This window comes from Notothenia coriiceps, unplaced genomic scaffold (assembly GCF_000735185.1).
Source record: "Notothenia coriiceps isolate Sejong01 unplaced genomic scaffold, NC01 NC01_scaffold00010934, whole genome shotgun sequence".
NCBI lineage: Eukaryota > Metazoa > Chordata > Actinopteri > Perciformes > Nototheniidae > Notothenia > Notothenia coriiceps.
In genome coordinates this window covers 374,435-387,142 of record NW_011343635.1, presented here as the reverse complement: position 1 = coordinate 387,142, position 12,708 = coordinate 374,435, and the positions used below count along the sequence as shown (strand labels likewise).

At 40.3% G+C, this 12,708-nt stretch overlaps 1 protein-coding gene across 1 annotated transcript; it reads left to right on the top strand.

The window, feature by feature from the left end:
* The first annotated feature begins 7,131 nt into the window (after nucleotides 1-7,131).
* On the top strand, nucleotides 7,132-9,806 carry sod1 (superoxide dismutase 1, soluble). The gene is made up of 5 exons (XM_010772065.1): nucleotides 7,132-7,279; nucleotides 8,371-8,467; nucleotides 8,620-8,689; nucleotides 9,234-9,351; nucleotides 9,446-9,806. Exons 1-5 carry the CDS (start codon nucleotides 7,208-7,210, stop codon nucleotides 9,551-9,553), a joined length of 465 nt encoding a protein of 154 aa, XP_010770367.1. The 5' UTR covers nucleotides 7,132-7,207; the 3' UTR covers nucleotides 9,554-9,806.
* Nucleotides 9,807-12,708: the final 2,902 nt, after the last annotated feature.

Below are 12,708 nucleotides of genomic sequence, written 5' to 3'. Positions count from 1 at the left end.
ATCTGTATTGAGAAAAATGTGTCTCTTACAACATTTCTAACATTTCTGTTTCTTACCTGTAGCCCGCCATGTTCTCCACTGCGCAGCATGATGGCATCTATCATCGGCGGTCTCACGTGAACTCAGCCATAATCTAATGAAGTGTCAACGGTGTGTCTGTAGAATTGTAAATTAGGCATTGCATTTCAAGCGTTCATTGTCAGCACATGGGACATCACTTTAAAATTAATTGAGCTTTTCATTGTTCATTCATTTCCCTAGAAATTCAACTACGTGTATCTACCATAGGTATCTACCCAAGGGACATCTGTGTATTTTACTAAGTACTTGCTAGTGTTAGCCAAGTAATTGAAAAAAGTACCCATCACTCACTTGGGAAGTAGTGCAAATACTGGACACTCATGTTACAATATGTTCCATATGAATAGGCAGGCCTAGTCCAGGTTTATTTACTACACAAAATGAAAGCAGGGCTGCCAACATTTGCGTTCAGCTTGGAGTGAGATTTTTTTTTGGTGAACCGAAAAAAGAAACATTCATGTGTACAGTGTTACAAATGTATTGAACATGTACAAACTAGGGTTTCCCATTAATGTACCGGGCGCTACAGTGGAATACGCACATACACAGTGTACCCGCGACTCCTACAATGAAGGCTCGATAATCAGCTCACGGCATATAAAATGGCATATAGGTGTAAGCAGAGGTAAAGTGCTATTTTATAAGTGGGGGGGGTCCTCACCTCCGGGGGGTCTGGGGGCATGCTCCCCCGGGAAGATTTGTTTTTTAAATATTGAAGTTAAATGCATCAACCTGGTGCATTTTGAGAGCAAAATGAATTTATGGATACATCTCTCAACACCCATATGAAACAGAACTGTAAACAGACTTTCTTTTTCTTTATGGATATTTTACAAATCACTCACCTTTTAAACTGTATTCTTGTTTTCCTGTCATATAGTATTTCATCACTGTTTGTCATTTATTCTCTTAAATGGTGACCAAAACGTTTGAGACCCACTGAGATAACTAGACTAAAGTGAACTATCTAAACAGAGAGTCCCTTACCTCACTGAGCTGTAGTTATCTCTCTCAGTCTGACAGGACAGAGCTCTCACGCTCCTTATTTTAGAAACAGCTTCTAATATCCGTTAAGCTAACCAGATGCTAACAACAACAATTCAAATAATGAGTTTGTTAGAAATATACAGTATGATAGTAAAGTTATTTCAGATGATGCCATAGATTCAAGATTTACATTATAAATATTCCCCAAAATTGTTCTAAAGCATATTCTTCCAAACTCCTTGCCGTAGTATGACCACCAGGAGACTATTGATGTGTGTAGTGAGTTTGGTAGAAATAAGCTGTATAATAGTGATTGAATATTATTGTATTCTCTTTTTTCGGAGTCGCACTTTGTCGACGGTCCCTGAGCACTCGTTTCTACTCCGGCTGCGGATAGAGACCAATGTAATGTGTCCAGCTCGGAGGACGGCGCATATTGGCTTTTTTTGATCAAAATGTGATTGTAGTTCGCTGTCAACCGTACCACGGTACTCAGGAGACATCATTTGTGTCTGAATAACGTTTTGTTCATCAGTTATTGATTCGTGAAATCAGAATCTCCCAATATCGTTCCAACTTTACTGAACTAAGCCAGAAGACCGTTTCATTTCGTAGACCGCTCGGTTTGCTGTTCCTTCACTTTATTCTTATATACATTTATTTTTGACGAAAACTTAGCGTGAGGAATGGCAAGTGTGGCGTGAGTGCGTGAGATATGGGTTAATTGCGTGACTCTCACGCTTAATGCGTGAGTGTTGGCAGCCCTGCTTTAAATACATGTTGTCTTTTGAATTGTTTGTCTAAAGCAGGGGTTCTCAACCTTTTTTGGGTCAGCGCCCCCCTGTCTATTATCCAGGTCTCTTACCGCCCCCCCATCAAAAAAAGTAGACTTATTTTCTTCCCTGAATATTAATGTTGACTAATATTCTGTGTTATATCATTTAAAAAGCATGTCACTGAATGCCAAATAATAGATTTGATTTAACTGGGCAGTTGGAATATCATTATCATTAGTTTACCAGAGAGCAGAAAAGCCATGTGAATGTGAATAAAAATGATATTTATGAGTGTTAAACAAACTCAGACAAGAGCAGAGAATACAAACAGACTGCTACGGAACAGCAGCAATTTCACACATGTCCAGTGCAGAACAAACAGTAGGCTACAAAACTGTACATTAGGCCTACAGAACTAACAGGTCGGAAAGGTGTTGCATTTCGCCAAATTGCGGGGGGGGGAAGGTTAGTGTGAGCCCTGCGCTTGGTGGTTCTCCGCCAGTTTCTTCACTGCGGGTTGCAGAGAACTTAGTTTCAGTCGCAGTGCACCTGAGGCCGTCAAGTTCAAGCGATTGCGGTAATTGGACTGCATGTGGAGGACCTGGCTGAATCCCTGCTCCACGAGGTATGTGGTTGGGAAAGCCAGAAGAAGCAGCCTCGCTTTCTCCCAGAGAGCCGGTTAACGCTGAGAGTATTTGACCCACATGTTGCCCCAGCCAGAGGTGCGGAAAATAGCCTGGGCCTCATCGTCACTCTGGATGTCGATGAGATGCTCCTGTATTGCTGGCTCGCATTCCGCCACGTCCGCCTGAAAGGGCTGCACCACCCAGGTGGGAACATCGAGGTCCAAAAGATCTCTGAAGCGGATCTTCAAGTCGGCATTCACCATCCTCAGGTGGTCTGTGTAAATGAGGAGGCGCTCATCGGTAAGAGCCTCAGTCACCTGCAATGAGTATAACCAGGAAATTGTTATCGGTGCAGAATGTTACCATCCGATTTTAAACTGGTTATTTTATTGCTAATTAGTTTACTAATTGATGTTTCTTTATTCTCATAATACATTCAGAACATACGTTATTTATACTAACCAGGAACACAAATATAGTGTTGCATAGAGTAGCCTACATTTATTACATGTATTATTTATTATTATCATTATTTAGTAGCCTAGGCTAGATCACCTTGGTCAACAGCGGGAAATGAGCAAACTGCCTCCTGCCTATGCTCTGCCGGTATAGATCCAGCCTGGAGGTGAGACTGTGGATGACCGCCTTGCTCTGGATCAGAGTAACTCCTTTTCCTTGGAGCTTCAGCGTGACTTCATTCATTTTGCCAAAGAAGTCTGCGAGGTACATGATGTCGCAGCGGCTGGATGACACCTGTTCCCCGATAGCTGCATCCACCTCCTCCAGGAACTCCACGATGCTGTCAAACAGCTCACAAAAACGAGCAAGGCAGTTTCCTTTTGAGAGCCAGCGGACATCAGTGTGGAGAAGAAGACGCTCAAAGGTCTCATCATTTTCCTGACACAGCTGTCGGAACAATCTGTTATTCAGGGCGTGGGCTTTTATTTTGTTTATTGCCTTACTGCAACATTGAGAGACTCGTGGAGAGGTGGACTTTTAGATTTGGCCACAAGGTTGTGGCGGTGCAAGACACAGTGGACTGTGAGAACATGCGGGACCTGCTCCTTCAGCAGAGTGGTGAAGCCACGGTACCTGCCAACCGCACCGTCAGTAGCACATGCGAGGATGTTGTTGATCGGGATTAACTTCTCCTGTAGATAAGCATCCAGTGCATTNCGCCCTCCCTCTGTCTCCTCCCTCCGCCCTCCCTCTGTCTCCTCCCTCCGCCCTCGCTCGTTCCTAGACAGGGAGCCAGGGAGGGGGGAAGATGGGGAGAAGGAACGAGCGAGGGCGGAGGGAGGAGACAGAGGGAGGGCGGAGGGAGGAGACAGAGGGAGGGCGGAGGGAGGAGACAGAGGGAGGGTAGAAAGAGGGAGAGCAGCTGAAGGAAAAGAAGGGGACAGGCCGAGGCGGCGGGAGAGGACCTCCCGGTGGGACAAGGACGACCGATTGGCCGACCTGGAAAACATGGATAAACAAAGGAACTCTAACAGCACAGAGGAACCTCCTGAGACTCCTGTGGTTACCGCGGAGACCAGTAAAGAACCAAGTGTTGCCGCTTCTGAAAAAAAGGCCGAATCTGAACTTGTATCTCCGTCCTCCGAGGAAACGAAGGCTGCAGCGGAGCCGGTTCCCCTCGAGCCCTCACCTCCGGCTCCCAGTGAGCCCACAGAAGCGGCAGAGGAAGCTGCATCATAGACTTCTCTCTGCTACTGTCAGACTGCTGTGAACCACTCAAGATTTCTTTTTTCCTCACCATGAAAGTCAGTCTTGAATCCTGGCGTAAGACTTCTAGATCGTCACAGTTTATAATTGTCAGTTTCTGGTTAGCGGCACGTCTAGAAAACAAACACGTGTAAAATGATTTTATGGTCAGGTTTCTCGACACACATGACATTTTGTTTGGTTAAATTGCTGTCGTAACATATTGGCTGTCCACTGTTTTCTTCCTGCAAGTTGTACAAATGAACTGGGTGCTTGCATATTAACTTAGCTCTCTCCATTCTCTGTCCATTTTGTGAGCTTTTATGTTTTTACTCGAGTCGATTTTGCAGACAGAAGAAACAGATTCATTCTATGACACATTTATTTTTACTTTTTTACTTCCTTGCCTTTTCTGTGTGAACGCGAGCACTCCTGAAATAAGGTGAGAATGTTCATTTTTAAATATTTTTGAATGTCAAGATGTCATGTCAAACACTGAATATCTTCTCAAACAGCTAGCTGTATGATAATATAGGCAGCACATATTTTTTTAATGTTCATCTTGGCTCCTCACTGCAACTTCTCAGTAAGTAAGGCTTTTTAAATAACTTTTGTTGCCTTGAAATCCATTCATGTCGCTTGTAGGTGTTTGAAGGAAGAACTAAAAGAAGTATTTGGGGAATACATGTTGGAGTAAATTACACAGAGAATTAGGCTTGGTACTTTGTTCACACAAATTGTTTCCGTTTGACTATTTTGCCAATCTTCACCACTTGATCCACGCTTTATTTCAGACAGAATAAAGATGAGTATTGTTTTCATTCTACCAAACACACGTTTTCTCATAAACACTCAGTCATTAAAAATCCACTCTCAAAACATTATTCTATGTTTTATATGTCTCGCTAGTTTTGGGACTGTGGAATCAAACTCAGTCGACTGATATCAGGGAGTCTACCCTAACTCGTATCTCATTCTAATATTATTTAGGGAAACAACATACACCAGCTTTTCTTATCCAGACTTCACTTTTAGTGTTTTAATGCTTTTCACGTGCATATAATGTTTTTGTTTTAGTAACAAAAGTATTGGACAAACATTTTAGGGGCTCATAACCGAGAACTTAAGTAGTGGCATTATCATTTTTTCTTTAAAAAAACTGAAATTGTGAATGATGGGCCAAGAGGCATTTCAGAAAAATTATGAACACCATATCCATGTTTCCATCCATATATCTGAACTAAAGAAAGGGTACGTTGTGATGTATGTCCCATTACATTTTTTCGGTAGTAACTAAATTTGAGGATCTTATATAAGGGGGCTTTGTGTTCAAACGTGTGAGTGATCTGGACCTCTAGATATTGGTATGCAAAAATAAGGATGAGGACCATTTGCAAATAAATTAACTTGCACCCAGATGAGCTTTTTGAAATCAAATATACAAGAGATTTTTCTGTGGTAAAGTGTACAGTGTTTCAAACTAAAATCTACAGGAAGTAGGATTTGTGGACATAACTATTTCTTTCTGTTAAATTGAACAACTTTTCAGTTAAGGAATACACATATTTTATGTAACACAGACTCAATAGGCTTTATGTTAATAGTTCTCTTTTATTTCTCCATGTGTATGGACGGAAGGGGGCAATCTCTTGGATCAGACTGAAGAGTTTTCCATTTGTCCTATGTATGTCAGTCAAACTCGGCTATACATTAGTATTAGCCTAGAAATGACAAAATGTAACCCTGTGACTGAATTCTGATGTGTCTTTGATGAACACAGCTTTCAAAGTCACTGTCTGCAGACATACTTTTTTCCAATATGAATTAAGTAACATGAAGCTCACATTCTCTAAGATCGACTCTTGTTCTTAAATAATTATAACAGAGGCGCTGAGTGCAAAACTAAAGTGAAGAAATGAAAGATGTCACTGCTGTAAATATACTTGTATCACTGACGATTCAAAGGTTTGATGGTATTTGTTGTTTATGATTTGTATTTGAAGCGAATTGATTTGGAAGGAACAACAGATGCCTCTTGCTTTAACGGTTTTTATTTTTTTTTGACTCCTAATGGTTTGAAAATTAAGAGTTGTTTATATGATTTGTTAAAAACACAAAAGACATGGACATAAAATCTTCAATATTTCAGGCAGGAATTTGTTTTTAATAAACTATTTTTGTACCAAATAATTGTGCTTGTTGAATTTATATTCCATGCTTAACTGACGCTTAACTATCAAAACTCATAATGATCTTTTTAAAAGCCACACTCCAGACATTTAGTGTGATTTTCGAGTCAAATAAAATGTATAATTGTTTAACTCTAGCTCTCAAATTCCAAAAGCTGGTTCGACAGCAGACTTTGCTGCCCATACATTTATTTACATACAATGTTCATCCTTAAGTGAAAGACCAGCCATTAGGGATTTACATTAGTTATGTGGTGTAGTAACCAGCATAAAGTGAAGTTATGCTCTGGGACAGAAACAATGCAACCTTTTTTCTTCCTCAAATGGGCCAATTGTCAGCCTTTCCCCACAGCTTTATGAAACATTGATAGTACTGCATAAATAATGTAATGGGTTGGGGAAATCTGATAGGATGAAGGAATATATTTGTGTTCAATATTTGACAACTACATGCACTGTAGCCAAACAGTATGCACAAATTAGCCGGTCCTTATAGTAGGCTACTTGGCAGCAAAATATATTGAAATATGTTTTACTACAAACTTACCTTACATTGCTAGAAAAAGTCTAGCATTCCCCATGATGAAACCTCATTATTATTCAATATCGGCAACGTTTATTTTTTGTTGAACTGCTTAATTGGCAGCTCAAGTGTCGTTGCACGGGACACTAGCTCCTTGGTCAGCGACCAATCACAATGTGTCTTTTAAATTATATTCGACTCTGATTGGCTGTCTGTATTTTAGGCCCGCCTGTGACGCACTATATTGGCACTATAATAGTTGGTTGTCTTTAGCTAGCAGGAGCAATAGAAACTTGGACGTCCTTTGAAACTACTGCAAACATGGTTATAAAAGCGGTGTGTGTGTTGAAAGGAGCTGGAGAGGCTAGCGGGACTGTCTTCTTCGAGCAGGAGGTAAGCAATGCAAGGTGTTTTTTTAAGGGGAAGACGTTTTTATAGATAGTCGAACAAAACGGGATTTGTAAGCACGCGAATGCTAAGCTAGCTAAGTTCTCCATTCAAATGCTGTACATATATCTTATGGAGAGACACTGCTAGCTACCTACGTTTGACTGAAAATACGTCAAACCTGTTCAGATTTAGCAAACCATCGGTCATTTTGTACCGGTTGTACATGCTCAACTACGCACGCTTATTCAATGCAGACAACATTAGCTTGCGCAATGCATAAACGTTAAGGAGGTGCACACAACAACTAACTCTTACTTTAACGTAACGTTTCTTATTTATAGGCTGCACGTGTTAACCATGCATGTACAAAGCGAAAATACTAGTTATTTATAACCATCAAACACAAGAGAATGTCATTAAAGTCCACCTTTGAACGTATTAAGGCCTGTGTTGTGTTAATGATCTACAGCGCATGTAACCTTATTAACAATGCCTGTTGCATAAGTCCAGCGTTTGCCATGTTAGTTTTTAACACTAACGTCGTTATCTAGCGGAACTACACACACACTTCTGTTTGCAGTAGAAGCAAAGTTGCATCGTAAAGCTGTACTGTCAATGGCACATTTTAAAACTAAGAAAACGCTCGTCCTCTAACGTTGATTACATTTTTGCTGACTCACTGCCAGCCTTCGTTGACAGAGCAGGGCTTGGCCACCATGGTTAGAGTAAAAGGGTTAATTAACGTTATATACCCTAACCCCAAAGACAACGGGAGGGGATTGCACTGACTATAACTTATCGCAAACCATCTTGTGCTTAATCTTACATATTCCGGATGTTATGAGACATAATGACACCAATTGACTGTAAGAAAGCTTCTTCTGCAGACATTTGGTTAATTATGTCTCTATCAAAGACTCGTGGACAGGCCAGAATGGACATTCACAGTGAAACCGACATCAGCCTGATAGAAAAACATCAACGCAAGAACCTAAAGCCTCATGTCCTTCTAGCCACCTGGCTTTGACAGCATTTGAGGGCTCTTTTGTGTCGTTTGTATTCTCCTGATGCCTCTTGTTCTCCTGCTCTGTTAGAATGATTCAGCCCCTGTGAAGCTGACTGGAGAAATCAAAGGCCTTACTCCTGGTGAGCATGGTTTCCATGTCCATGCTTTTGGAGACAATACAAACGGTGAGCATCTGGTGATTTTATATATACGTAGGTTTTCTGAAATTGCGGGTCTTGCCAACTTAATATAACAAGTAAACGACTGTAAATAGTTTACCTACACAAATAGAAGGGTTTAATATTTTTTATTTCCCCCTCTTTCTCTCTTTCACCAGGGTGCATCAGTGCAGGCCCTCACTTCAATCCCCACAACAAGACTCATGCCGGTCCTACTGATGAAAATAGGTAATTATGATGATTTCTTTTTTTTATTCTCCCAGAAAATGAATAATTATTCTGCAAAGCTTGATTAAATTATTTTTACTTATCCCTGTCCTATTTATACTAGTGGACAGGCTTGGCTTGGCTTTGCAAGCATAGCTTCATGTCTCAATTTTTCACCTTACAAACAAAATTCAAGGGGAGAGAGGAAGACGTGCATAAAAGACCCACTTCCACAATATAAAAATCATTATCAATCTGTATCCGTTATAAAACTAGTGTTCAGTCCATTGGGAAAAAAGAAAATGAGTCCTGAGCAACAGTTTGTGATCTTTTTTTAAATGCACAAAGATTATCAACCATGGGTGTAGTTTGTAGCATGCATGAAACAGTCTTCGGTTACAAAAGATATTTAACTCAAAGACCTTTTGTCACAGTTGTTATTTGACTTGTCATAGCAGGAAAGGTAGAGATGAACTGATTTGTCTGAAGGGTCACTATTTTTAAGCTTGAACCTACTTTTAAAAAACACTTTTTTTTTTTTAAAGTAATAACATTTTGTGTTTAGGCATGTTGGAGACCTGGGGAATGTGACTGCTGCAGCTGATAATGTTGCAAAGCTCGACATCACGGACAAGATGATCACCCTTGCTGGCCAATACTCTATTATTGGCAGAACCATGGTGGTGAGGAAGAGAGCGTTATGGCACCTTGATTTAATTGTCTTTAAATTGTTTATAATGTCGACCTCTCTAACTGAGCTTTCTGTCCTGTGATTAGATCCATGAGAAGGCCGACGACCTGGGAAAAGGAGGCAATGATGAGAGTCTAAAGACAGGCAATGCTGGTGGACGTCTGGCCTGTGGAGTCATCGGCATCGCCCAGTAAACACTTTACCAAAACATGCAGCACTGAGAACTATTTCTCCCATAGCACTTACAAAGACCAACATAGCTACTCGATGTGACAGTCTGACCTTCCAATATGATGTGGTATTTTATTGAGCAATCAAGAGAATAGATAAGCCATGCTTAACCTTGTCCCATCCTCATGTCAATTGTATGTATTGGTTTATATGTCATAAGTTGTGGTCCCAAAGAATTGGTAACGCACAAGTAATAAAAAGATATTTACAAAGTTGGTCGGTTTATCTGGATCATGTGTATTAATTATTCCAGTTTGAGATGTGTGTAGATACTTGACAGTCCGTACAACAACTATAAAGTTGACAGTCTGGTTGATGAAAGTGTAACTTTTAATAAAAACATGGGGGACCCGTTTTAAGTGAGCTAGCCCTGGGCCATGCTATGCTTTCTCAATGGATTGGCTGACCCAGCTGAATTATCGTTAGTGTCATTAGTAGTTACACCTGTTTAGCTTTTGATATAGTTTAATCTCTCCCTTTTAGTGATAGGAAGATGTATTCTTGTGGCCTTCATTTGCTTTTGGTAATTTCATTACACACTTGATGTGAATTTACTCTAAAAAAACAAAACGATATATTCTGCATTATTATTTAATCTTTGCAGCCCTGTCTTGACCTAACTATAGGCTATATATCATTTTCAGTTAATTATACTATCACTGCCACTCACAAGCCTAAAAACATACCCGCAGCATGGTATAAAGAAGTACATGATGTAGCCATGTTTGGTGAACTGTGCACATGTATCTGACGGAAACCTTGAGGCAGGTTTTAGTCAGCGCGACCCACCTCAAAGCTCTGTAAAGTACCCGTTTCTCAGAAGGATTAAATGGGTTTAACACCGGTCTTGACATGTTATACAGAGGGCGGGCTAGAAATATTCAAAACCGGAGGATTACTTGTTTCAGGTAAGTCGTGTTAGCTTTTGCACATGTATACATTTTGTAAAGCCTACTTAGCTGCTAGCTCTTCACCGTTTTTTGTGTGTGTTGGTTAGCTGCTATTTAAAACTACCTTTCATCAGGGCTGCCAACACTCACGCATTGAGCGTGAGAGTCACGCAATTAGCCCATATCTCACGCACTCACGCCACACATGCCTTTCCTCACGCTAAGTTTTCGTCCAAAATAAATGTATATAAAAATAAAGTGAAGGAACAGCAAACCGAGCGGTCTACGGAAATTAAACGGGTCTTCTGGCTTAGTTCAGTAAAGTTAGAACGATATTGGGAGATTCTGATTTCACGGGATCCATAACTCACATGAACAAAACGTTATTCAGACACAAAATGACGTCTCCTAAGGTCCGTGGTAAGGTTGGACAACGAACCTACCAACTCACATTTTGATTCAAAAAAGCCCAATACGCGCTCGTCCTCCGAGCGTTGGTCTCTATCTGCAGCCGATAGAAGACGAGTGATCACTTGGGACCGTCTGCAAAGTGCAACTCCGAAAAAAGAGAATACAAATAATATTCAATCACTATTATACAGCTTATTACCACCAAACTCACTACACACATCAATAGTCTCCTGTGTGTCATACTACAGCAAGGAGTTTTGGAAGAATATGCTTTTGAATAATTTTGGGAATATTTATAATGTAAAATCTTCAATAAATTATGGCATCATCTAAATAACTGTACTATTAATACATTTAATTTCTTACCAAACTCACTTATTTTGCATTTGTTGTGTTAGCATTCTGGTTGGCTTAACGGATATTAAAAGCTGTTTCTAAAACAAGGAGGGAGAGCTTCTGTCCTGTCAGACTGAGAGAAATAACTCAGCTCAGTGAGGTAAGGGACTCTTATTAATAGTTGAACTTTATCTAGTTATCTCAGTGGGTCTCACGTTTTGGAACACATTGATGAGAATAAATGAAAATATGTTAGTAAATAACTATATGACAGGAAAACAAGAATACAGTTTAAAAGACGTGGTGATTTGTAAAATATCCATGAGAAAAAGAAAGTATGTTTACGTTCTGTTTTTCATATGGGTGTTGAGAGATGCTATCCATAAAATTCATTTTTGCTCTCAAAATGCACCAGGTTGATGCATTTAACTTCAATATTTAAAAAAAAATCTAAAAGAAAAAAAACAAATTCCCTGTCCTATTTATACCTAGGGTGGACAGGCTTGGCTTTGGCTTTGAGCAGGCTTACAGCTGTCTCAATTCTCTCCCGGGGGAGCATGCCCCCAACCCCCTCGGTACAGGCTGAAGGTATCTCCAACGCGGCGCGCGCACCGGCTTAGTAAAAAGTGGCAGCATTATTACCTGTACTGCCTCTCACCCACCTTCCTAATTAAAATGCCTATAATACTTATTATATCTAATGCTGCTGTGTGCGCCATGTTTATCACGTGGCTCGTTTCAGATTGGGAAAGATAGCGGAAATAGTCTGAGCAAAATTGTGATCTTTTTAAATCCAAGGTTAGTCTAAACTGTGTATGTGATCGTATTCCTGTGATAGCGTCGCTCGCATGCATGAAACGTCTTCGGTGTGCTAATGAATGTAATGGGTAATTTAACTCATGACAGTTTTTGTCTAGCGTACTTAGTTGTTATTCTTAGGTAACTTGTCTATGGCTAAGACGAAAACTGTCAGCAGTGAATCGTGAATTGTTTATTTTTTCGGTTCACCATAAATAAAAAAAAATCTCACCTCAAGCTGAACGCAAATGTTGGCAGCCTGCTTTCATTTTGTGTAGTAAATAAACCTGGACTAGGCCTGCTATTCGGAACATTTGGTAACATGAGTGTCCAGTATTTGCACTATTCCCAAGTTGAGTGATGGGTACTTTTTTCAATTACTTGGCTAACACTAGCAAGTACTTAGTAAATACCAGATGTCCCTGGGTAGATACTATGTATTACACGCTAGTTGAATTTCTAGGGAAAAGATCATTGAACAATGAAAAGCTCAATTAATTTTAAAGCTGATGTCCCATATGTGCTGACAATGACGCTTGGAAATTGCAGATGCCTCAATTTACCAATTCTACAGCACCCGTTTTGACACTTCATTAGATTATGGCTGAGTCACGTGAGACCGCCGAAAATAGATTGCCATCTATGGCTGCCAGTGGAGGAACATGGCGGCTACAGGTAAGAAA